The sequence below is a fragment of the Cyanistes caeruleus genome, chromosome 4 (assembly GCF_971803275.1).
Source record: "Cyanistes caeruleus chromosome 4, bCyaCae1.hap1.1, whole genome shotgun sequence".
Lineage (NCBI taxonomy): Eukaryota > Metazoa > Chordata > Aves > Passeriformes > Paridae > Cyanistes > Cyanistes caeruleus.
In genome coordinates this window covers 28,787,663-28,813,490 of record NC_141704.1, presented here as the reverse complement: position 1 = coordinate 28,813,490, position 25,828 = coordinate 28,787,663, and the positions used below count along the sequence as shown (strand labels likewise).

At 39.2% G+C, this 25,828-nt stretch overlaps 2 protein-coding genes across 15 annotated transcripts in view; one reads left to right on the top strand and one right to left on the bottom strand.

The window, feature by feature from the left end:
• Positions 1-20,951, top strand: part of APPL2 (adaptor protein, phosphotyrosine interacting with PH domain and leucine zipper 2) — a 33,344-nt gene extending 12,393 nt beyond the window's left edge. For both annotated transcript variants that reach the window (XM_086887189.1, XM_086887188.1), the window contains exons 3-21: positions 2,477-2,536; positions 3,051-3,122; positions 4,950-5,037; positions 7,220-7,261; positions 7,383-7,441; positions 8,404-8,550; positions 10,712-10,794; positions 13,307-13,465; positions 14,491-14,679; positions 14,993-15,035; positions 15,113-15,169; positions 15,278-15,366; positions 15,800-15,952; positions 16,077-16,129; positions 16,925-17,099; positions 17,724-17,760; positions 17,864-18,004; positions 18,651-18,698; positions 19,454-20,951. In XM_086887189.1, coding sequence (XP_086743315.1) covers positions 2,477-2,536; positions 3,051-3,122; positions 4,950-5,037; positions 7,220-7,261; positions 7,383-7,441; positions 8,404-8,550; positions 10,712-10,794; positions 13,307-13,465; positions 14,491-14,679; positions 14,993-15,035; positions 15,113-15,169; positions 15,278-15,366; positions 15,800-15,952; positions 16,077-16,129; positions 16,925-17,099; positions 17,724-17,760; positions 17,864-18,004; positions 18,651-18,698; positions 19,454-19,582 — 1,824 coding nt within the window. In that variant the 3' untranslated portion in view covers positions 19,583-20,951. The remainder of the gene's footprint in view (positions 1-2,476; positions 2,537-3,050; positions 3,123-4,949; positions 5,038-7,219; positions 7,262-7,382; positions 7,442-8,403; positions 8,551-10,711; positions 10,795-13,306; positions 13,466-14,490; positions 14,680-14,992; positions 15,036-15,112; positions 15,170-15,277; positions 15,367-15,799; positions 15,953-16,076; positions 16,130-16,924; positions 17,100-17,723; positions 17,761-17,863; positions 18,005-18,650; positions 18,699-19,453) is intronic.
• The window catches only part of WASHC4 (WASH complex subunit 4), a 54,155-nt gene continuing 34,386 nt past the window's right edge, over positions 6,060-25,828 (bottom strand). For 4 of the 13 annotated variants that reach the window (XM_086887176.1, XM_086887181.1, XM_023936533.2 and 1 more), the window contains 2 exons: positions 25,454-25,553; positions 20,988-24,076 (listed from right to left, as the gene is read on the bottom strand). In XM_086887176.1, the coding sequence (XP_086743302.1) occupies positions 24,009-24,076; positions 25,454-25,553 (168 nt within the window). In that variant the 3' untranslated portion in view covers positions 20,988-24,008. Of the gene's footprint in view, positions 7,301-8,250; positions 8,309-20,987; positions 24,077-25,453; positions 25,554-25,828 lie in introns of those variants that run through there. The other 9 variants (XM_086887177.1, XM_086887183.1, XM_023936543.2 and 6 more) reach the window with 5 other exon arrangements.

The following is a 25,828-nucleotide window of genomic DNA, read 5'->3' as shown; positions in this document are numbered from 1 at the left end:
GAAGAGTTCTCTCACCCTGATCCAGCTGTACAGCTTTCAGTTAGCATCACAGTACCTGTGTGAGGACTTAGAGCTGGGTAAGAGCTGCAAGAACACCATCTTTGAGGTTGTGTTTATGAAAAAGATGCCAGGTCTGAGAACCTCTGCTTCTTTTTGTAATAATTTTCTCCCAGACGCATACAAACAAACCCTTTTAATGTCTTCTGTATACTTGCAGGGAGTCCTGTCCTCCCTGTCATAAACTCATTGCTTGCTAGCTTCCACTTCGAAGGTGGCAAAGTCTCTCTGGTGTTCTTACTGCTTGGGGACATATAATTTAGGCTCATTCCTATCCATGTCTGACCCCTTAATAGGATTTGGTTTTTTTCATTATAAGGCAGAACATCCTTTTCCATCCTCTGCCTTGGGAAATGCTTAAATACCAAGTATTTGTGTAAAGGAAAATAATCTGCATAATCAACCTGCAAATCTTACAGGAATCATTGGCATTATTGTTGTGTGAAAGTGTGGTCCTTATTACTAATTGGGCTGAGATAAAAAATAAGACTAATCCATCACTGTGAAGTGAGAATAGTCATGGGGTGTGGATGATCCAAGCATGGGCCCACATTCTCTCAGCTCTGAACTCCTGTTGGTACCTCAGAAGGCCTCTGCTGTGCCATCTCCTCCCGCCTCTGAGTGTTACCACCACGGTTTTAAGATGGTCAAAATTATCTCATTCAACTTTTCCTGTCATGTGCTCACATGCAGTTGCTGGTACCTAGGCTGTGGCTGCTTTGGTTTGACTTTTTTTATTTCCCTGAGCACTTGGGCACACTTGAACACTGACTGAATGTTGGGCCCTGCTGCCCATATGAAGTCCTGGCACGCCAAGGCGGTGCATAAGCACCAGGCTGTAATGCAGTATGTCACAGGTGGCAGCAGGCCAAAGCAAAGGGTGTTTCAGGGTCTCTGGCCCAGATAGTTCTCTGTGCTGGGCTCTGCTTGCTCAAAATGACAAGGGACAATAAGAGAGCACACAAGCTCTGTCCCAGTTTTAATGGTTTTCTGTGTCAGCCCTAGTATAAAGGGTTCAGAGATTTGTTCCTAGTTTTACAGACTCTCTATGGCCTTATATATCTGGAGACAGGAATAGTTTTTTAAGGTTTAAAGTTACTAGTTTTTTGCATTTCTGAGCATGAGAAGGATCTGATAGGGGTTAAGACCAATGTCAGTTACCCCCTTCCCTTTTTGCTTTTATTCTTGTTGTAAGTCCTTGTTGACAAATCAGGGACAGAGCAGTTGATATGCTAGTGTTAGGAATACATTGATTAAAGATAGATATATCCAAGTGCTTGTCTGGTTTTTCCAGCTCCCAGGTAAAATTATATACCTTCCCTACAAATCTTACCTGGTGTAAGCACAACTTAGATGCGTGTGTACTTTCAGAAGGAGAGAGATGTGCTGGTTTGTGCTCCTGTAGCCACTTACAGGACATTGGTACATTCCCTGAGCATGACTTCATTATGGAGGCACATCTGCTGGTTCACCTTATTGATGTAGATTTTGGGGGAAAATGATTATGTATGAAACATTCTTGTGCTGGTATGGCAGCCTATGTGTTTGAGGTTGTTCTAGTTTTTGTTATTTTCTTGTGGTGGGGGAAACCCAAGCCTCAAACCAAACTCCCCAGATCTTAGCTCTATTCAAAGTAGTTAAACTATAGATCTGAATTATGTACCTCTTACTTCTGCTTCTCTGTTGTCATGGTTTAAGCTCAGCTGGAAGTTCTGGTAGTCCTATTTCTGGGGCTTGCTCAACCCCATTTCTGTCCCACTCACTCAGGGGAATGGGGAGGAGAATCAAAGTAAAACTTGTATTTTGAGATAAAAGAAGTTTAATAATTGAAAATAAAGCAAAATACAATAATAATGGTAAATTACAATAATGATAATAAAAAGGAAAAAAAGTGATGTGCATTGCAATTTTTCACCACCCACTAATTGATACAAGAGCTCCCTTCTTAAACCCAGACTGGTTTTCCTTTAAGATACTTGTCCTAATTTATTTACTGGGCACAATGGTCCATGGTGTGGAATATCCCTTTGGTCTTTTGGGTTATCTCTCCCAGCTGTGCTCCCTCCCAGTTTCTTTTGAGTGCCCTCTCACTGGCCAAGCTTGAGAAAAAGGAAAAAAATAATCCTTTACTTAGGATAAATGAAACTTCACAAAAATCCAAATCATCAGTGTGTTATCAGCACCATTCTCACTCTGAATCCAAAACACAGCACTCTAACAGCTTCTGAGAAGAAATTAACTCTATCCTAACTGAAAGCAGGACACGTGTGCAGGTATTTTGGGATTTGCTGTTTGCACACAGCTGAATGTTTGTGTAAGCAGTGTCAGATTCAGTCAAGAAGCTGGTAACAAAGTAGTGTTAACAGTAGCACTAGGGAACCTTTCATTATTTCTGTTAACATGTCATTTTTGTTTGTAGAATGAAATGTGTCTTGCCACACAGCAGCTTTCAAAGCAGCTCCTTGCCTATGAAAAGCAGGTATGTTCAGCACATGACTTTGATTTCTTCTCTGCCTCATCACTTGTGAAGTGCTCAGTGCATTTGCTTTGCTTGGTTTCATGTGAAGGCAGTTGTGAATTTCCCCAGGATGTTCAAGTGAGTTGGGTAATTTCTGAGAATCTTAAGAAAAAAACCAAGCAAAGAAGAATCTTAAGAAAAGAGTCAAGCAAATTTAAAAAAAAAAAAAAAATCCAAAAGGTACAAAATCTGAATTTATAAATTTATGAAGATACAAGTCAGTTTGCTCTAGTTCTATGACTTTAAAATTAGTATAATAAGAATGAGTACAATAAGAATTAACACTTAATTTAACACAGTAAGTGCAGGGTAAAAAAATGTATATTAATGAGTTTCTGTTTTTATATTTATTTTTATAATTTGTTGCATTTTGTAGAAATATTCATTAGCTTTGTAGTAAAACATGTGTTGTATTTTATGTATTTTGTATTCATCTTTACTGATTTATGGACCAAATGTGTGTTTCTATTTCCAGCATTTTGCCTTAGGTAAAGGAGATGAAGAAGTGATATCCACCCTCCATTATTTTTCAAAAGTTGTGGATGAGGTAATTTGATTGCTAATATTCTCTTTTTACAATACACAATATTAGTGGGGGGTTTTTTGGGTCTCTTCTTTTGATTCCCACTCAAGGCTAGATTGTGCCTGGCTTTTAGAATCATTTCATTCTGGATAATAAAGTTTGATACCACCCTTCCATAATGGTTAGAGATGTTTCTGTGGCTTCATCCCATATTCTATCCTCAGAGCAAAGCTGAACTTCCTAAGGGAACTTAAAAAGAGACTAAAAAAGGATGTGTCATCTAGGCTGGGGCAATCTTTTATTTAATTCCATATTAAAGTTACACATTTCTAAGCTTTAAACACTGCAGTTTGAGCCAAAACTTGCCAGGTATGGATGCTAGGTAGCTGTGAATTGGTAGAGTTGCAGTTTAGTTGCTGTGAGATCATGCAGAATCCAGAGATGTCTGGGGAAGGCTGCAGTACTGTGTGGTGAAGACAGTAAAGCTGTGTGCAGTGAATACCTCCACACCCTGGAGGTTGCTGCTAAGTACTGGGAGTGTTTGCAAATGCTTTTGTTAGACCTGCCCATGGAACATTTCAATATGGCCTTGGTATCTAGGTCCTTCTAGCTTAGGTTTCATTTGTCACAGCAATCTTTCTGCTGTGAGCAGTGCTGTGCCGTCAGAAAAGTCTGTTCTCATTGGTCTGCTTCCAACTTTGATTAAGAAGGCAAAAGGCTGTACTGAGGTCTGCTGTTCAGGAGAGGAGAGAGGGTTGTGGGACGAAAAGTAAGTTAAAAATTTTAGAGCCCGTGGATAACTCTAGGGATGTAGTGAGAGGAATCCCAAAGGTTTATTTATTTTTTTTTAGGCTTTTCTTATTGCATATGTGTTCTTGGGATACTAGAAAGGAGCATTTGTTATCACAAGTTTTGTAGTTGCTTATGTGAACTCCAAATAGATCAAAGCAAGAGCTTTCTCCTTCCCAGGTTTGAGAATGGTGCCATTTGGGGGCAGAAAGCTGAAAGCCTCTGCTCTCTTCTGTCAGTCACATTTTCCCTCACAAGAACTTGTTCCATTCCTTGGCCTCCTTTTCTGTGTGTTAACTTCCCCTTGTGCTTATTTAATTGTCTGTTCTACCAGCATTGAGTTGTATTGTCTTGTGGGAAATCCTGACTTCATCTTTACTTGCATGAGGCTGCCTGGAGGTATCCAGGACACAGAGCAAACAGGCAGGATGTCACTTCATCACCCTCCTGGTGCTCCAGCAGTGTGATTGATAGCTGTCCTACCTGCACCCATCTCATATTCTTAGCATGCCACTGTTGACATGAAAGCCTTGCCTGCCTTCATCCTATACTGTGTCACATGGGTGCTTTTAAACAGCTGAGTGCTGAAGTGTAGAAACACTTGCAAAACCATCAGTGGGAAACTGCTGTGGAGGTAAAATATTTGAGTGGGACCTTTCATTGTGGTTGCCTCCTGTTGTGATTGTGTCCTGGTTAACCCTTGTTCATGGGAAGACTGTAGTTGTGGTGGTGGGGCTGTAACTCCATGGCATTGAGACTTAACAAAAACAGGTTAATAAAGGATAATTACAGTTCAAATCCTGTTGGGTTAAGCATTAGAATAGTCAAATGAATTGCCCTAATCCGTTATGTGGGAACTGAAAAGTTCTTGGATCCTTGGGAAATACCAGGCAGGAATGAAGCATTTAGGGAGACATCCCCATCTGTCTCAGATACTTTAAGAAATGTATTTTAAACACCGAAGTACATTATATCCACTGGGCACAAATGGATGGTGTGTTTTGATGTTCTGTGGTCTGGGTTTTTATCTACATTGTGTCTTAGAACAATTCTCTGTTTCAGCTCAATATTCTTCATTCTGAACTGGCAAAACAGCTTGCAGATACAATGGTTCTCCCAATAATACAATTTAGAGAAAAGGATCTCACAGGTAACATTTATTCTAAGTTTTGATTTTCCTTATATGTTCCTTCTTGTTATTTCATCATAAACTGAGACATAATACCATGTATTAATTTGTTCTTTGATGATTCACAGGAAAGTTCTTGGGTTTGGTTTTTTTTTTCTGCTACAGAATTTCACTGACAGGTGCATGCTTCTACTCAGACAAAACAAGTTCAAGTTCACCACATAACATTTTATGCACCATATGGTGCAAGTTTAAAAATACATAGCTTTGTTCTTTGTTGGGTCACTGTGCTTTTACACCAGTGTGATATCACTGAAGTCAATGATGTTATAATTGCCAGAAGGGAAATTTAGCCATGCATTGAGCTTGCAAACTGTATTTATTCCACTTCAGAAGTTTGGGGCTGTTTGACAAGCACAAGCAAGACTGTTGTTTTAACTTCAGAGAATAGTATATTCCCTACTTTTTAAGGCATCAGTCCTCTTTAAATCCTTGGCATGCAAGGGTAGTTCTGAGTTACCTGATTTCACCAATTTGGGATTTCATTGCTTAAACAACAAGGCAGTAACGCAAACATTTGATGCAATTTCAAAAGAAACAAGCTCATATTCAAGGTCAAGGACACTCTTACCTACCTATGCAACAGAAATTGGAGGTTTTGCAGCAGCATTTCCTTTCTTTTCTCTTTTTTTTTTTAAAGCCCACTGCTCATTTCACTTGTCGCAGTCCCACTTATGGCCTTCATGACATCATTTTGATGTGAGACAAAACAACTACAGCAAAATAAGGACTACTTTAAATTCCTTAGTGTCTGATGGGAAATTGTGAATGCATCCAGGTGCCTATGTTAACAAATCCATTCATTTTTCTTTCTCAGAGTGACAGCTTGCTCAATAAAATAAACTCACTCTACCCTTAATTAGTTTATCATATACTGTCAAATCTAAAGCAGAATTTGCATGGTAAGATGTTAATGCTATAAAAACTTCTTCACCTCTTTCATATGGCCTCAGAGATAGTAATTCTTTTTCCATAGTTATGGATTTTTCCTTCTTGTTCATTAAAAAATATACAAAAATGCATATCAAGCCTGCAACCAAAGCTTCAGTTGCTGCATGACTAAAAATGAAAGGTTCTTCAACTTCCCTGAATGTCAATTTTTTTTTATTATTCTATCCATCACTTTTTCTGATGCAGTCTGTAGAACAGCATTTTTAGTTGAGACTGGGCCACTCTTGAGTTTCATAGAGGGATTAAACAAGGAAGCAAGGAAGAATAACTGTGTTACTGTATTTACTTTTGATCCTGTTACATTGATACATAGAATATTGTAGAAACCTGTAGATTCAAGTTAGTTACAAGTGGAAAAATCTTCTGTCTTTCTACATCTGACTAATAATGAAGCATTCTGGGGAAAAAAATGATGGGAGTGAAACTGATTAATGAGAAGAGTGTTAAAAATAATCAGAGACCATGATGGCATCCTACAATTTCCCCTTGGTATTTTCACAGTTGCATAATGTCTGTTCTTAATAAATGTGCTTTCTTTGTAGCTTTTTTGAGAGAGTTTTTCCAGTTGCAGCATATGTTGGTGGGGACACTAAGAGTAGCTTGTGCCTGACACTTGTGAAGTTAAGTTGCCCGTTTAGTCTGCTCTCTATCTGGATCAGAATCTCACAGCCAGTGTTTGTAATGCAAGCTTCATACCCAGCAGTCAGGTGTGTTAGATACAGATTTCTTTGCACAGAGCAGCTTAGCAAAAACTTTTCCACACTGAGAAAAAGTCATGTACAGCAGTAAGGTTTTAGTTCATACATCCATGAGTCTTAAATTTCTTGGTATCACATAAGCACTCTCAGGTTGTTCAGAGCTGCTGATCTTGTATGATAGTGGTGGGCCTTTTGTCAGAATAAACATACTGAAATGGTGCTCCTTTGGAGAAATGACGCTGGCAGATAAGGCATCTTTCTCAGAGTGACAACTTGCTCAATAAAATAAACTCACTCCACCCTTAATTATCTATCTGCCTATTCATTTCTCTAGCAGCTGATCTGGTTTAGCATTTTCAGGACAGGCATAATGTATACATTTCTGCTGTGGAAGGGCTGGAGTGACTTGGGCAGTAAATATGCCATAAATGGTCTCAATTGAACCAAGTGATAACAGCTGGTTTTACTTGGAATGTTTGATTTCTCTTTTCCAGAAGTAAGCACACTGAAGGATCTCTTTGGCCTTGCTAGCAATGGTATGTGTCCCTGTTTTGTTTCTTTCTATTCATATGCAGCTGTTAGAGCAAAGAAGACATGTTTAATCTGTGCACATACACATCACATTTCTAAAAAAACAATAATATTCCTTGTCTACAGAACATGACGTGTCCATGGCAAAGTATAGCAGATTACCGAAAAGGAAAGAAAATGAAAAGGTAACAAATGTGAAAGGGAAAATAGAATGTTTTCATCAGCCATTCTGTCTGTATTGTTGTTGATTGTGAACTTTGGAGAGTTCATTGCTTAAATTCACAGTAGCTCAAGAATACTTGTGATTTCATTTCCAAGCAGACACAAAGCTTTTAAACATCAACTCAGCAGTTGCACCTGTTTTCTCCAAGTTAGGCAAGTGATGAAATATTGTGCTCAACTAGAGCCCTTCAGATCCATGGGAGCTTTTCAGATAGAAGCAATCCAAGTGACTATAAACAGCTTTGTATAGGCCTAGTGTTGTACAGCTGAGGTGGTGATGCAGTATCACTGAGGATAATTCATTGTGAACTGCCATGAAGCCTTGTGTCTGCTGTTCCTAAAGCATTCCATTTCTTCACATGTACCTTCCTGTAACCATACTCTGTATAGACTGTCATTCCACTGAACAATGCACATAACTCTCTTCGTGGGATTGCTCTACATTCCTCCTTCTTTGCCCACTGGACTGCTATTCTAAAATACATCCCTTTGTCAAAAGGTGTATGGCTGGCCCTGTCCTGAGAGTGAATCCGTTCTACAGGATGGTCCTTGAAAGGAAATGCTTTATGGAACACAATGTGATGTGGCATACTGTGAATTGTTTACCTCTGAATTCTGCATTTGCAGACTTGTGTTGTGATCTCAGCTGCAAATAAATTTCTTGCATAGAGATCTGGTCCAGATATTTAGTGGTGGTAGTTACATAGTTTATAGTCACTGGTGCTCCCCAAATTCATAAGTATTGTGACAGGGAAGGGTTTGAAGTACTTACTTTGGGCTTTTGATTTCCTTTCTTTGTTTCTCATCCTTCATTTTAACCTGGAGAAGTTCTGTAATGAGAGTGATTTAAAAATAACTTGAAAATGATCAGTAAATATATCCATATACACAGTAACACTGTCAACCTCTATCATTTTTTGTTCAGCTTAAGGCAGAAGTGGCAAAAGAAGTGGCAAATGCCAGAAGAAAGCAGCACCTTTCATCCTTGCAATATTACTGTGCCCTGAATGCTCTGCAGTACAGGAAGAGAGTGGCAATGATGGAACCTATGCTAGGATATACACGAGGACAGGTATTGACAGTAAAGTGTCTGTTATCACTTAGACATGTTCCTGGGAAAAGGTAAAACATTGTAGTTCTGGATTTATTTTGAGAACTGACAAATTACAGTGATGGTGGGGGGAAAACGATTTGCATTCAGCTTGCCTAGATTCTAACAACAGATTTTGTTTGTGGCAGATAGTTGATAGTTTAGATATTCAGGAAAGACACTAATGACAAGAAAATCCAATACACTTCTATGCAAAATCAGCCTTGGGTTAGTTTTTTCACAGCTGAGCTATCAGTGCAGTAGCATTTACTTCCACTGTTTACTCAGTCTGCACAAACTCTCCTATGTAGCAGTTCCCTTCCTGGCACATAATGTTCAGCATACTGATGAGGAGTGTGCATGATGAGGAACAGAGCATGCTCTGGAGAGCTGGAAGGACAGAACAGTCAAGAGGATTGAGCATAAGGCTGGAAAATCCTTTTTCCAATTTTTCTTCTAACAGCAATTTGATAGAGCGTTTCTCAAGTCTGATAGTGTGACCCTCCAGGATATCAGGAGGATCAGCAAACCAGTATTATCACAGCACTTGAGTCTCACTGTCACCCATTTTAAGGGTCTTTCATTTTGATGAAAGAAAGTGTTTGGAAATGAGAATTGGGCTATGAAAAGCAGAAAATTGGATGTGGTGCTCAGTTTGAGGTTGGATTGTGGCTCATCATCATGATATCATTTTGCATCCCACGTGCCTCATTTAAAATAGGTAGTAAATGAGGATTCAGTCACTTTCCCCACCATGGGAGTTCACACTGATTCTCTGCTGTAAGTATCTTAAGTGTAAGAACTGCTTTGGTTTCCTTTACTGGAAGCCAAACAGAACTTTCTTTCCCTGTACTTCATCTGGCAAAACAGCTGTATCTCAGTGCTTTATACAGGGAAGTCTCAGGTTGTCATGGAAATGACTGAATAACCAGAAGCCAGTTTATGTTGATGCTTAAATATTGTGAACTGCCTTTCAGCACAAATATTTATTTTCTTAATTAATTACTCAAACATGTGTCTGCAGTTTCACATTTCCGACAAATGAGTAGGTCAAATGGAATTTTTGGAAGAAGCAGTGGCTTAATAGAGGGTTCATTTGACTGAAAACTGGCATCAACATTTATCATCAGCGGAATTTAGAGCTCTTTCCTCCTGAAGCAGGCTTCAGAAATAGAATAGGTGAATCATTCTTTAGAAGGACATTCTTTCTGTCCTTTGTAAAGGGAGGCTGTGGTCTACACCATGGTTACAGAAATCTGAATCTTGGGAATCCTAGGTCCCAAGGTTAGAGAATGGGAGTGAAATCACAAGTTAAAGTGGATGAAATAGCTAATAAATTGCTTAACATCCAAGAATTTGATTTTACATCTCTTCGCAGAGTAGATCACTGATTTTTATGCGTTTACCCTAATTAATTGCACACACATCCTAGCTGTATCCGTGTTTCGCTCAGTTGCCAGTAGGCTCTAATGATGACTGTGCCCTGCAGCAGATAATACAAGGTCAAGTCTCCACCAAGTGCTTTTCTCCTATTGTGTGCCCGCTGAGCCATACCAGCTAAGAGAATTAATCTTCTGACACAAAAGGTGCACTTTGGCCCTAGTAGCTTTTTTAGCTCCTTCAGTAGAACAAAACCCATCGTAAAACTGTAGCTGATAGAATAAATTGCCCTTGGAGGCTTCTGCAAGCACAACTACGCTTCCCTGACTGACTTTGCTACAGCACTTTGAAAACTTTTATGGTGCAGTTGGTAGTTCAGGTTGGACTGCTAAATCTAATGGATGAGCTGTGTCCCATTCCCTCTGATAGGGTGGCACTGCACACAGAAGTTACTAACACCACGAGCCCCAGCCCTGCCCAGTGCTAGTGTGGAAGAAGCTACCTGTTCCCTGATTTGAGTCATTTAGCAAGTTCTTTGGAAACATACCTTGTCAGCAGCCAGCAGCTTATCTGTGTGTGAAAGGGAGGAGAGTTGCAAAAGTGGGAAGTAGCAAGAAAGGCAACGCAGCTGTTTTGCCCATGTGTTTGATCGCCCGCCAAAAGTACCAGTCATAATGGGAGCACTGTTAACACTTCCACAATCTGCTACTTGTCTGCCAAAGCCAAGAGAACCTTCAGTGCCCTTTTTCTTGGTATTTTTCAGATCAACTTCTTTAAGAAAGGAGCAGAGATGTTTTCCAAACGAATGGACAGCTTTTTGTCATCTGTTTCAGACATGGTTCAGAGGTAACCTAGTGCTTTTGTTTGCTTTTGTCATGCCCTTGGAGTCTGAGCAGTAGTGCTCTAACCTTCAGCACATACCATACTCTTTTTCTTTCTAATTAGATTCCTTCCATGCTTACATTGTGTTGTTGGGCATATTATGTTGAAAGGAAATGTTTGTACATGGAAAAGTAAATGCTGTCTGTACACTGAAGAGAGTATTTTTTACAGTATAGTCAGAAACTATATACTGTAAAGCATTCACATGCTTTCTTACATCCCTGTGTCTCTTCAGGAACAGAAAAGCATGCAATTTGGGCTAGAAATGGGTTACTAGTATTAATATGATAGACTTAAGGTGCTTTCTGAATTATAGGTATTTATATTTACTGGGTCTTCTGTAATAATACAGCAACAATAATCCATTAACCTCTCAAATAAGGATTTAAGGCCTAAAGTGTTTGGTGATGTAGCTACACAAGGCAAACAAAATTCCTCACCCTAGGTAACATATTGGTTGCATCCAGTGTAGGCTGTATTAGTCCATTGAGTTCAACATGCTTTGGCTGAGTCCTAAATTTCAATGAACTGCTTTTGTACTCCTAATTTTGTGATAATTTTTTCTTACACCTCCCCTCCACATCTTCTACTTGTAGTGAAGAGTTTCTTTATAATTAAGTTCCTGTAAATATAAACTTTACACTTGAAATGTAATCATAATAGAGAGAGCATATGTTAAGGGGTTGTGATGGACCACAAAGATAATACAGTCCCAACTGAGTCCTTGACTTCAATGCTTCATTCCTTTCATATCAACCTGTAGCCAAATCATTACTTATTCTCACTCTGGTGGCACTTTAAATAATGCATACTTGTTAATTTGAGAACCATGCTACAAACAAGTGCTCTGTACAGTAGATTATTTCACTAAATGATTCTTTACTTTCTGCACTTTCATACTTGTATATCTTTGCACACTCACTTGTAAAATAAATCTCTCCATATAGTCTGTACAGCATTTGTGGAGACTGGAGGACAGATTTCAAATTCCATTGAAATAGTGTCTATTGTTTAGTAAGTCTAAGGCATCTTACTTGTGTCTTACAGGCACTGGGAGGATCCTGCCATTGTATCCTCACCATAGAATAAGCCCTTGTTTTCCACAGTTGGATGGATTTGAGTTCTGGACAGTGTGCAGTAGTAAATGGAAACAAAAATAGGCTGCTCAGTTATTTTGCTGAATCTGGTTTTTGTGTTTAAAATCTGTCACACAGTAAAAAAGTACAACTCAAATGTAACTAGTAAAGGAACGTGATGTCTTTGGAAAAACCAAGATAGAAGCTTGTAAAATTCTGAATGGCACTGTGCAGCAAAAAATTACTGACACAGGGCAGGGTTTCATGACTTCACTTTGCACAGCCACTGAAAACTGTGCTGCCCACTCCTCTCCTTCCTTAGTGCTGGGGATCACAAGGCCTCAGTGAGTCAGATCTGCTTGCTAGTCAAGCTAAAAGCTTTCCACTTGTCAGCTTTGTTCCTTTGGAACAACAAGCTGATGTGACCCATTGTGCAGCTGCAGAATTTCAGTGGTATTTAAAAGCATTTTCATTTATACAGTGAATATTGCAAATGGTGTAAATCTACACTAACACGTTCTCAGTAACCACTTGGCCTAATTGCCACAAATGCATATCACTTCAGAATTGTCAGCACTTTTCTTCCTGCCTTAGAGAAGGGAGAAGCACATCTTAGGAAGAGGAATACAGTCTCAGAAAGCATGAAGGTGGCAGGGGGGCTTTGTCAAAAGCATTTTTTAGTGCAACGGAGATTAAAAGATTCATTGAAATAAAACTGAGGTAAAAACTGACAGCAGTTCCACTGTATTTAAAAACAGAATTTAAATAATTCTTGTTCTGATATCAAATGATGGAGTGGAAAGGCATTAGCTTGCAAAATATGGTCCAATTTAATTCAGATTTGATGTTTTCTGAATCACACCAAAGCAGAACACAGTATTATAAACAAAAAATTGAAGCTGAAGTGAGATTTGAGCTACAGCTTTTGTTAGTGTATTGTTCTGAGTTAATTAAAATCCATGACCAGTTACTAGTTGGTGTCAAGGCAGGAATTCCTGTGTGTTACAGACTTGGAGGGATTAGACAAAGTTCTGTGAAAGCCAAGAGATCCTCTAGTACAGCCTGCTTTGAACTATGCCACAATACTAGGGCAATGTCTGTATGTGTTCAGCACTGTAAATTCATAGAAGCATTACTTTTAGAAGCTGTCTCTCAAAAAATAAACTTAACTCTTATTTCTCAACACAACATTCCTCATGTGCTCATTCCAGTATTATAAAACACTATTTCCTATAAAGTCTATTCAAAAAATAAATTTCATATTTGCACTACCCGCCAAGGTAAACTCAGATGGTATTTTTGTTCATTTTGGCTTACAGATGTTACCTGTATCCTGGTATAAATGGTTAATGATGGCTTTGCGTGCCTTTTTGTATTGTTGTTTGTTCTTTATTTTCCAGCATACAGGGAGAGCTGGATGCGGAAGCTGAAAAAATGAGAATTTCCCAGCAGGACTTAATTGCAGTTCATGAATCTGTTTACACCCCAGATTCTGATGTATCTTCACCTGCCATCAATAGAAATCTCATCCAGAAGGCTGGCTACCTTAATCTTAGAAAGTAAGAATATTATTGTTATCTGCTGGTTTGTTTAGTGGCTACATTTTTGGGGGGGAGGTAATAAACATCAGATATTGATGTTTGAGGGTCCTGAATCAGTTTGGTAGCTCTACTTTTCATCCACCAAGTACCTCTGTCACCTTGGGAAATGTGTTTTTGAAGCTTTGACCAAATTAGAGGCATTTGAGACTATTTTTCTGAAAACAGAATTTTGTTTCTGCTTGAATTTACCTACAGGAATAATTTCCTGCATTCAAGTGGCTAAAAATTGGAAGCTGATGAGGCTGGGTTAAGATTGTTCCCAGATCTTAAGGAAGACACAATGTTTACAAAAAAATATATATTTTGTAGTTACTACATATTTTTATAAATATTCTCTTTTACATAAATGAAAGCTTAAGGAACAATGCAAGTTTGTAACTTTGAATGTATATCATATGTAGAATTACTTCTGTAGATTTTACATATAAAATTTTCCATAAACTTCCACAGGAGTTAGATATATTGGTGGCATATAATAACTCTGTTTATGGGAATGATTAATTATCAGTTTATTATTTTGTTTGTCTAGTAGTTTTTTCCTTTGTGAGTGTACATCTGTTAATTTCTCACAGTATTCCAAAATCTGGATTACACTATTATAGGACTCTATAGCTAAGTAAGAGATGATCAGTAGTATCTGAGATACTACTGCAGTAGATACTTTTTTATATTATGATTCTTTGTGCTGAAATTGCTCATAGTATTTCATGTCAGTTACTCAGTACTCTTTTATGCCTTAACTAGAAAAGACGATTTTTAACTAGGACGTTTGGAATTAATTAAATTTTTTGGTTTTCATTAAGGATTAGTCTCTGCTAGGAACAGGTGCTGCTTTTTCTTCTTAACAGAGACCCATCATTAAAAAAAAAAAGCCAGGGTGAACATAGAGTTCTGATTAGCATCAGGATATGTTTGCAGTTTCATACCTGTTCGGAGTTACTTCTAAATAGTTACGAGTCTTTATCACTGCATCTTCTCATCAGTAAAACAGGTCTGGTGACTACAACTTGGGAAAGACTCTATTTCTTCACTCAAGGTGGCAACTTGATGTGTCAGCCAAGGGGAGCAGTAGCTGGAGGATTGATTCAGGACCTGGATAACTGCTCTGTTATGGCTGTGGACTGTGAAGACAGAAGATACTGCTTTCAGATCACTACTCCTACAGGCAAAACGTATGAGACAGGTTTTGTTTGAGGACAGACAGTCACACCTACCCCTTCAGATGCTCTTTCCTGTAAAACTTGTTTGGTATAGTAGTAAGCTTTTCTGGGTTTCCAGAAGAGTGTTTCCAAAATAAAAGCATATTCCTTCCAATCCTCCCCCACAAGTGCCTGAATGGCACATGTGGTGTCTTAGCTGCAGCTTATTCATGATTCTTGTTCCTTTGGTGGTTAATAGATGTAGAGTTTGGTGATATTATAAACACTGGAGTCAAAGAATCCTGGTGTCCACTGTTAGCACTTATACACTGTGTTTATATTTTAGGGGTATAACTCTTCAAGCAGAAAGCAAGAAAGAATATGAGGAGGTAAAAATATTTTCTTAATGTTATTATTCTTGCATACAAGTGAGCTTGAAGACTTCAGTTTCATTTTTCCCTTACAGTGGATATGTGCTATCAACAACATCTCCAGACAGATCTATCTCACTGACAATCCAGAGGTGGGAGCTTGTTTTCCATCTTTCAGTCCATTCCTTGCTCTCCCATTATTCTTCAGATGGTAAGGTAAACTACATGTCTAAAACAGATGTTCTGTCTTGTTTTCATAGGCAGCTGCAATCAAATTAAATCAGACAGCCCTGCAAGCAGTGACTCCCATTACTAGCTTAGGAAAAAAACATGAAGTTCAGCATCCCAGGTAACGTTCCCCCTTGCATGGAGCAGGGACTGTGTGCAGTTGAATTGAGCCTGGGGCCAAGAGGTCTTAAGGAGATGTTGGGATTGTCACTGAAAAGTGTAGATACAAGTCCAGGTCTCTGCTGGTAAGGCAACTGTGAATTTGGACAGGGCAGGGAGACAAATGGCCACCTATTGCTGAAGGTCAGCCTATGCTCAGAGTTGATCTGCATTCAGGTTTAAAATACCAATGTTTACTTTTGTCCTAAATAATATTAGGTTAAAAAAAAAAATATTAGAGTCTTCAGTGACAGGCAGATAGGAAAATATCTTACATGTCTGCATAGTGATTAAGTCCTGCTTTGGGTTTTTGAATAATCTTGTCTCCCTTCCAGAGCAAGGGTAAAGCATCAGTGATGGATAGAAACATAATTTTTTTTACATTTGCACTTTAGCCAGACTGTGAAGAATATGGAAAATGACAAAATAATTCCCAGTGAATCGGCTGGCATTCAAGACTCCACACAGCTTATTGCTCCTGGAACACCAATCCAATTTGATATCGTACTGCCTGCCATGGAATTTCTGGACCAAAACAGAGGTGGCAGGTATGGCCAGAGACAGTGATCCATCAGTGTAACAGTGTTAATTTAGGCGAGATGAAGCATTGCAGCATCTGTTTGTGGTGATGACCAGAATCCGTAATTAAAGATTTAATTCTTCCTTCTACAGGCGTGCAAATCCATTTGGGGAATCAGAACACAGCAGCAAAGATGAGGAGGAAGGTCAGTGCTTCTTTCTTCCAAATAAAGTTAGTCATGAGTTTAGCTAGTGTCTCTTAAGAAAAACAACTGACACTGTGGAGCAGAAGTAAGAGACCCATAGTAAAGTGACCTTCCTGTACCAGCACATGCAGTGCCTGGCCCTGGCTGTTCTCCTCTTACCCTGTGCCTGGAACTTGCAGCCCTGTCAGAAAACAGCTCTCAGAACCAAAGCAGTATCTACTGCTCTGAACATTCACCCTGCTTTCCCTTGCTCACCACTGGCCATAAAGGGAGCCTGGTCAAGTGATGGCTTTGCTGCATAATGGCTGCTTAGTTGTCATTAAATCTTATGGTGACAGTCAAGGAGCAAGGAAGGATTTGGTGAAAACCTCACTGGGCCTAGCTGCATGGAAGGTCAGAAGGACACAGAAGAAAGGGAAGCACGTACAAGGCTTAATGGAAGCCAAGGCTTGTGCACAGTACTAAATTCATCACAGTTTATGTGCATCCGATAGCAAAACAGGCAAGGGAATTTTATTCTCTTATCAAATGAAGCATAAAGGACCAGTCACACTTTTAAAGCTTCCAGGCAACTGCAGTAATTTTCTTCCCCACCTCCACACTGCTGCCTGTTCACAGTTTGAAACTGGGTCAGGGCACTGTGTGACTCATGGCAGAAAGCCACCACTCATGACGGTCACCAACCACAGGCTTACTGTTGAATTTCCAAAGTGAATAAAATAATTCCATTGATAGTTTGAGCTACTGGAAAATTGAAGTAGCACAGTGAAGGAAGTCACGGCTTTTCTCTTGCAGATTCCCTGCTGCAGCAGATGTTCGTGGTTCGGTTTTTAGGGTCCATGGCTGTTCAGTCCGATGAGACGTGCGAGGTGATTTATGAAGCCATGAGACAAGTGTTGGCCGCTCGGGCCATTCACAACATCTTCCGCATGACTGAATCCCACCTCATGGTCACCAGCAAGAACCTGAGGTACTGTAAAAGCATTAACTTGTCAAAATTCTGTTCTCTTCATGCATTCATTCATGTGGCTAATTATGTATCATTGGTTTTGTTTTTCTGAGACACACCCTTTGAGGAAGCCAGATCCCAAGAGTCACTTTACCTAGAAAGAAATATCTCTTTTCTTATTCTGGAGTACCTAGAAATGATCCTCCAGACCAAATTGTAGGAATGTCCTATCAAAATCTAAGGGATGCAGAGGGCCTTTTTGTCAAAGGTACAAAAAAAGATGCAAAACAATGGATTGGAAGATTCTCTTTCCTAACAATGTCCTTTAACAGTAGTGTCACTGTAGAATATGCCGGTATCAGACATTCCCTTTAGCTGGGGTGTGTTTATGTCCCTCCACATTGTGTTAGCCCAGGCACTCAGGATGCTTTCTGGGTGACTCAGAAAGGTGCTCTGACCTGTGCCGGTCAGGGAGCTGAGTCAAGGCCTAGATTTGAACCTTGCCATCACAGCTCAAGCACCTCATTCTGTGCATGTTTCCTCCTCTGTAAAACTGCTGGAGTTACTGCCTTTCTATTATAAATGCCCTTGAAATTATCAGGAATCACTTTAAAAAAATTTTCTTTTTTTCCCTACTAATTGCAGGTTAATAGATCCTCAAACCCAAGTTACACGAGCAAGTGTAAGTAACTTTTTCTATCACAGCAGTGACTACTCAGTCACATGAACCTGAGCTAGCCCACTAACTTGAGCTGATTAAAACAAATAAACTATTTCTTTTCCAGTTTGAACTCACCACTGTGACACAGTTTGCTGCCCATCAGGAGAACAGGAGACTGATTGGCTTTGTGATCCACCTCAGTGAGACTCTGGGAGAAGACTCCATGAGCGCATATGTTTTTGAGAGCAACACAGAAGGGGAAAAGGTTTGCATAACCTTTAATACAATTTTTCATTTAGAAAAGAGGTCTGTGGCTTCTTGGCTTACACATCTGGGAAACAGTGCTATAGAAACAAGAGCAGCTCAACTTCTGGCCAAGAAAGCCTGTGTTAACATGCAAGCCTTTACTGGCTTATGTCTAAAAAGGACCAAATGAACAGATAATGCAGCAGCATGTATAAGGAGGAAAGAATGGGATTGCTAATCCTAGCATTAAGAGAGATGGGAAAGTGCTGTCCAGCAGCACCACTAACAAAAGGAATGTCAGGTATGTTGAGACATGTACAGCTGTGAAGCCGTATGTGCTAACACCACTGGCTGTTTGCTGCCTGCTGTAACAGAAATAAGGAGTGAGATGCAGAACTTTTGTCCCTACAGACACTCCCCCAGGTGTGGGAATAAAGTGTGGTGACTAAATCTAACCAAGCTGAGTGCAAAGATTACCAGCCTCTGTGAGCTTTGAAGCTGAACCCAAGATAGTGTTCTTTATTTAGCATAGCAAATTGGTATTCCACCTCTGCTTTTAGACCTGGTTTTAAGACTAAGTTTGCACTGACATTTGTGTGATTTACTCTTAATTAAAAAACCAAACCACAACTGAACAGAACTTTACATTTATTTCTTCTTTGTAGATTTGCTATGCCATTAGCTTGGGAAAAGAAATTATTGAGGCACAGAGGGTAAGTTTGTTTAATTCCCCACATCTGTATGATATATCACATTCTGCTTTTTGGCTGCACTGTCCAGGTACCTCTGGTGTGCACAAGAAAAACAAACTGCTACCCCTCCTAAGGACAAAGTTTTGCAGATATTGTTTGATTTCTCAGTAACACAGTTTGAGATAAAATGTGCCACCCCAATCCAAATTCAAAATTACATAAATCCAAATGTTCATGTCTGAAAGTTATGAGCAAAATTTTCAAAAAAAACCCAAAACAAACTAGCTCTTTGGACTGATGTATAAATCACAAACACTGCTGTTTCACTTTTAGAAACTTAGATCTTTTTTTCCTCACCTAGGGATGAAAATCACAGTGTTTTTCCACTTTAAATGAATGGTTGTTACCAGGTTCCTTGTAAATACATTTTATCAGTACAGATGTGACATTATTATTTGCTGTATATTTTTGCTGCTAAGATTTCAGAACAAGATGGGGAATAAGCTTTTAGTCACAACCACTAAGCATGTGTTTAATAAATTCTTGAGGCAGTTACTTTTTTCCTGGGTTTTCAATAACTGAAGAACAGCAGAATAAAGGCTCAAAATTAATTACTTTTTTTTTCTTCTTAAACACCCAAGGGTTGTCTTTAGATAACCAAAACGGTACTATTTATGTTTCAAATCTTTAGAGTAAAGCTTGTTAAAAAAAACAAAGTTGCAAAAGCTTAGCAAGAAGTACTGGGCAGCTTGCTGACCTCTCTTCTTTTTCTTTAGGATCCAGAAGCATTAGCTCAGCTAATGAAATCTGTGCCATTAACAAGTGATGGGAAGTTCATACTTCTGAATGATGTGTCAGAAGAGGATGGAACCATGCATGAAGGAGGGGAGGAATCAGAAGCATAAGCAGCTCCTGTCACTTCCTGCAGCCTGTGGGAGCAGCATAAGCAGGGAGTCTTCTTGCAAGAATCTCTGGTTTTCGGTCACCTGCACACACCTGAGGCCAGCTGCCCTTTCCTGCTGGAGAGCAGTGGTGTCTTTGCAGCGGAGTCCCTTTGGATTAACAGCCCAAGCACAGCAGGACTGACTGTGCCCTCGAGGCATTTTGCGTTTGGGAATGTGTAGGGTGGAGCTGTGTCTGCAGAGCTGACAATCCCGAGGGGAGCCCCGTGCTGCTGGTGGGCAGGAGAGCACAGCTGTCAGCCACCGAGGGTTAATGGCATTTCTTACATTTATAGGGCCAGCAGCCTCTCATTCCACTGAAATTCGCGTGAGCTGCCAGCTCCGCTAACAAATATCAGGCTTCAAATTTCCTACCATAGTCAATTTTCATAGTTTGCATTATGTGCATCTGAATGAAGGTTAAAAATGCACTATCTACTTTATTTCAGATGAAGTTACTTTTAGTCTAGTTTATGTATAATGAGATTTAGCTTTTGTGTTAGCATATTTACAAAGCAATTTGTTAAACACTAAATATTTCCTATTAATATAATCTATTTTTATATTGCATCTAGAATAAGCTTACAAAACAAATCTAAGTGCCTGCTCTTACCTTCCATGGGACCACACTCTCACGTTCTGTAATTAAATAACGGGCAAAATGTACCTCCTTGATTTATTATCCTAAATACCACTGATATGCAAACCTCAGAAGTAGGCAACGAATGTGGCATGTTAGCTGTGTGCAGTTTTTTCTATGGTTAGGTTTCTTGCCAGAGATGGTAACAGTAGGACAAATAAGTACTTTTATAGTAAGAATTCTTTGTATTTTTAACATTGTGGTGACATGCGACAGCTGAGTCTACCAGCAACCTTTGGTTTTAAGAAACTGAGCAATAAAATGTTAGATTACAAGTCTACAGTGTATTGACAAGTCTCATAGTACCTTCCTGAGATTAGACACTAGAAAGATTTGGCTAGTAAGTTTACATTTCTTTTCTGTCCTGCAAACATCAGCAACATTACTTTGCAAGAAGAAACAAAACAGACAAAATAAAGAGCTGTTGGGGGAGGGGGGGGAGGTGTAACTTGTAGCACAGTTTATATTAATCAGGATCAGGTACCTAACTCTTCTCAGTCACCCAGAGACTAGATTTTCCAGAAGCAGAATCTGCAACAGTATCTGAAAGACCCCAGCCTGGAAGTGTTTGATGTGTAATAAATGTTATTTAACTGGTTATTGAATTTTTAAAAGTACCATGGAAGAAAACTGTTAGTAACTGACACAAAAACTTCTTCATAAATAAAAGATGAAGCATTCTTATTAAAAAAATTAACACTGAACGGGTGTTACTGAAAACACTGGGAATGAGGTTCTCAAAATTGCATTTATTAACACAGTTTTATGTACATAATGTTCTCTACTCACAAACCAAAGAGACTGGAGTAACAAAATACCCTTTTGTACAATGAGTTAGGAAACATTAAGTATTACATTTGGTCCTTTGTACCTGAGAAGCTGAAAACAGCTGTTGATGGACGTCTGATGCAACTCAAATTTCCTTCTGGTTCCAGGCTGCATTAGGACTTGCAGAATGTGCCCTTTCATCACCAGGAGTTTGCAGCAGGTGGGTGCTGCTGGGGCCATGCAAACCCTTGGTGGCAGGGCTGACAGGGAGCTGTGTGGCCACAACCCCTGGGAGAGCAGCTGCTGCCACTTCCAGCAGCCTTGGCACAAGGCTGAACACCTGAGGGCAGTGGTGGCAGCTGCCTGCTGGGGGTGAGAGCCTGGCCTTTCTAACCCTGTCCTGAAGAAAAAAAACCTAAATTCATCATCCTCATGTCTATCACTCCTGGGCATTTCTGAGTGAGCACATCTGGTTTAGTTAAGAGGACTTTTTGTTTTAGCTCCATTGTCTTCATCTCCAGACAACCAGTCAGGGTCCATTTAGTTCCCGTAATTGCAACAGGAGGCCAAAAGCAACAGAAAGAGTAGTAGCACCACAGCATGAATTTTGCCCCCCTTCCATATCCTTGTGGGGAGAAAAAAGGATTTAATTCAACTCAGTGTCACGTGTGACATCCAAACCCAGGGCCCACCTTGGATTTCAGGTAAGAAAAATCTTTCTGCATGTCTATGCTGCTACATGACAAAGAGAAAGAAGGAAATACAGACTACAGTCCTGTATTAGGAAGAATAGCTCTATTATCACTGTACATATTTGTGTATGTATATATTTTTGCCACATAGAGTATACATTCAGTTCTCCCAGATTAAACACGTGTCTATAAAAATAGGCTATGTCTTTCCTCTAGAATTTCCATCACCAGAACCACGTGAATTTGTTAACCACCGTACATGAAGACAGCGCTCAGTTCACGTTATGTTCAACTGCAAAGTCTTACCATAGCAAGATAATGTCTTTCCAAAAGAAAAAAAAAAAAAGATGTAGAAGGGAAAATACAAGTGCAGACTAGAGTGTGGGCTGTGTCTTGACCATACACGGCTCCCTAGCAAGGCCATCCTGGGGAAAGGAACACCATCTATGGGGTGATTCTGCCGTTGCTGTGAAAGGAGGAAACGCAGCACTTGGCCATTCCACTCCACGAACTTAGGTGACTTCAGCAGAGATGGGAATGTGGAAGGATGGGCACAGCAACTGCAGCAGGATGGGAAGCAGCAGCAAGAATGCTGATCTTGGCAGTGCTACTGAGCATTCAGTGCGGGCACAGTTTGGTCAAAAAAAGTGTACACAAATCAAAAAAAAACCAAAAACATAAACCTGTATCAAAGTAAAAAAGCAAAAATATAAATCAAGTAATGCAGCATTCTTTAGGGCAGTTATAATGAATTAAAAATAAAAACTTTAATGAGCCCAGCTGATTTTAACAGTCCATGAAGCTTGTGTGTCATGTTCTCAGAACCAACAAATGGAACGTTCGTATCAGTCTGGTCTTTCCAGTTGCGACAAAACATTCATCCTTGCTGTCTGAATGCTGAAGTGACTGGCAGGAAAGGGTGAATCAAAAATACATCAGGAATTGTTTTAACCAATGACCCGAGAGTGGGTGGAACAATCCTGAACCACTAAAACACGTATTAAAGCAAGTTTGGTCTAAAAAGAGAGTTTAAGAGTGCCAAAAAAAAAACCCCAAGGGTAATTCTCTCAGCTGGACTGACCAGAATAGTTTATTCTGGTTGGTAAGAACTAGAAGGGTGTTATGTTCTGGGAGATTAAAACACACCTGTATATTTTAATAGAAGTGGTGTTTTCTTTTAAGCTAAGTCTAGCTACTTAAGTTAGGAATCCGAATAACTCCTGCACACTCTAGAACCTCTACTTGCAGGCATGGACATATGTTATACAGAGTTCTCACAGTGTTCAGCAGCTTCTGAGCCTGCAGTGCAATTATTGTTAATAATCAGGCATGTAAGACTGTATGAACAACACACGGTACAACAGACCTACAAAGGCTAGGAAATACAGAATTGAGGCTGAAACTTGCAATTAGGCACAACATATTCATGAACTGTAAGATCACTTAATAGTTACAGACACCCATCACAGTGTCTGGTCATAAAAGGAAGAGCTGATTGTGGTTCTGTCTCGGCTCTGGATTTCCTTACTTCTGTGGATGCAAATCAGACCTTCAGTATGAAATGAGAAGTAATTTGTTATGTTCACTTTTCTTGTTTTCCCATTCTTTGATAAGGGGGAAAAATGAGGGGAAAAAAAATATTTGATGGGATCCTAAGCTCCCACAGTACAAATGCTGTCTATAATAATAACAAGGGGATTTGGAATTAAACAGTAATAAGCACTTCCATTTTGTGTAATAGATCTCACATATATTCACAACATACACAGATACACCCACAGTGTAATCTGTGACTGCATTAAATGCAACAGGACTGCACAATGACATATCTCATTTTTTGGACAACAGATAGACCCAATATCTAGATTCAAGGTTTTTTTTCTGGTTGAAGAGATGCCAGTTCAAATCTTGGGCCAACAGCCTATGAGTTTGGATTTTTTTAAATGCTATGACAGAGATGCGAGAATGCATCTAGAAATTGATAAGGATTTTTTTATCTGCGTATCTGTACTTTAAAATAACTACCTCCAAGGTCAACATTTTATTAAATTATTTTCAATCTAAAGAAAGTGCTGTAAATAATGCAAACTCCTGAAAAATAGGAGTTTCTACAGGAAATACAGACAAACACAGACCTAGCTTCAGTGGATGCTAGTATACTACTGTACATTTTCTCTTGGATTTAACAGAGCAAGTAAATCAAATCTAGAGCTTTAACTCCTACAGTGTTACTGATGAAGACAAGGACATGAGTTATTTGAGTAAGTAATCATCACCCATACCAGCCATGTCATTTCACAACAGGCTCTGCAGGCGTAGAGTTGGAAAGATCTCCATTGCTTGCTTTACCAGATTCGTCTAAGAAAATAAAAAATAAAGGCATAGATCATGTTTAACACTTCAAAGCAAAACTCCTCAAATCCTAGCATATATATACCATGTCACAGCAACATCTCATGCAGTATTTCATGATCAGCATATGCAACATGACATTGCAGCACAAGAAGTCCTGGCCCTATGAAGAAATTCATATTTGGGGTGAAAGGTTCTTCAACCAGCAGTACTTGTCTCAAAATTACATATACAATGCCCATACATTTTTCAGAGTCCAAGTCCAAATATCATGGTAGAGGACATAGATATTACCATGTTCAAAACCTTCCACTCTGGTATGCATTTCCAGCTTTTCCCACGGCATAACACATTGCCTGGGGAACCGAACAGGTACCACAACAGAGAATATTTAACCTAAAATATAATTAGCTGATGGTCTCCAAAATGGTCTTCTACAGACACCAGAGCAGCAGGTCTATTCTTCCCACACTGCTTGGAGTTCTTCAGATTTATTTCTTTTTTTTTTTTTCTGGCACAGAATATTTATCTGAGCAACTTCACTGAATACGATCAAATGTAAATTCATGCTAAAAGAGTTTTTCTTTACAAACTGTTTTTCTAGCACATAAGAAAACTGATCTTTTTCTCTAGTGACTATAATTTCACAGGTTACTTGTGGCTTTGTCAGAACTACAGTGGGGAATTATTTCCAATTCAGTTTTTAATATAATGTTCCCTGAATTTCTAAGTAACTTGTGACCAAACTGCATTTCTATATCTTGATCCTTAGGTGCGCTCTCATTTCTTTGGAAAGAATTTTCTCAAGAGAATCTTTCAGCATTCATGAGGGAGAATACACAACCAGGAATAGAAATGCAAAACACCATAATATTACCTAGTCAAGAGACACACCACAAATTAAGATCTTACCCTTTGAATACAAAATTCAGTGGGAGACCAAGCATATCATAAACATCTGAATATCTACACTAACTGCATCATCTGCTATATAAGTTGAAAACCAGCTGGTACAACAGGTGAAACTTTATTTAACACCACCAGTCAGCACTGGTAATTGAAGAGGTTAGTATGATGCTGAAGTTACTGAATTTAATATTACTGCAAGTATGCAATTCTCCCTGTCCCAGGCTTTTTTTGCCAATTGGGTCTTCTATGGGGTTGTTTTTTTTCTCCACACCCCAGAAGCCCAGGTTGAAATTTACCTATTCCAAAGAAGGAGTTCTTGAGCTGTTCTTGCTGAGTTTTAATCACCCATATCACATAAACCTCTCTCTGGAATACTCAATCAACCTATATGCAAGAAAGCGTCTTTGAAAAAGAAACTCTATTAAGGCACACAGTCTCATTAGCTAAAATATTCTACATATAAGATTCACTCACCTTCTTTTTCTTTCTTTTCCTGACTTTCTTCTGCTGCAGTTTTATCTGCTCTGAAAAAAATTCTTGCACTACTTAGTGAGAAATAAAGGAGTTCAAATTCCTAAGGGAAAAGATAAAGAAGAGCATCAGTGTATCACAAATTTGTAAACAAATATCAATGGGACTTTTCATGAGCATCTTAGGCACCTAGAATTCAGTATCTAAATCACTTCAATGCTTTTGAAAATTTTCTTCCTTTCATACCTTATTCACATGCATTTTACAAAGAAAATGTCAAATTCCACTAAAGGGCAACTTCAGCAAAGCAGCATTACTGCAATAAATTTGTCACTGATCTACTGAGGCTGAAAATGAGGCTTGTAGCAGCAGTGAGAA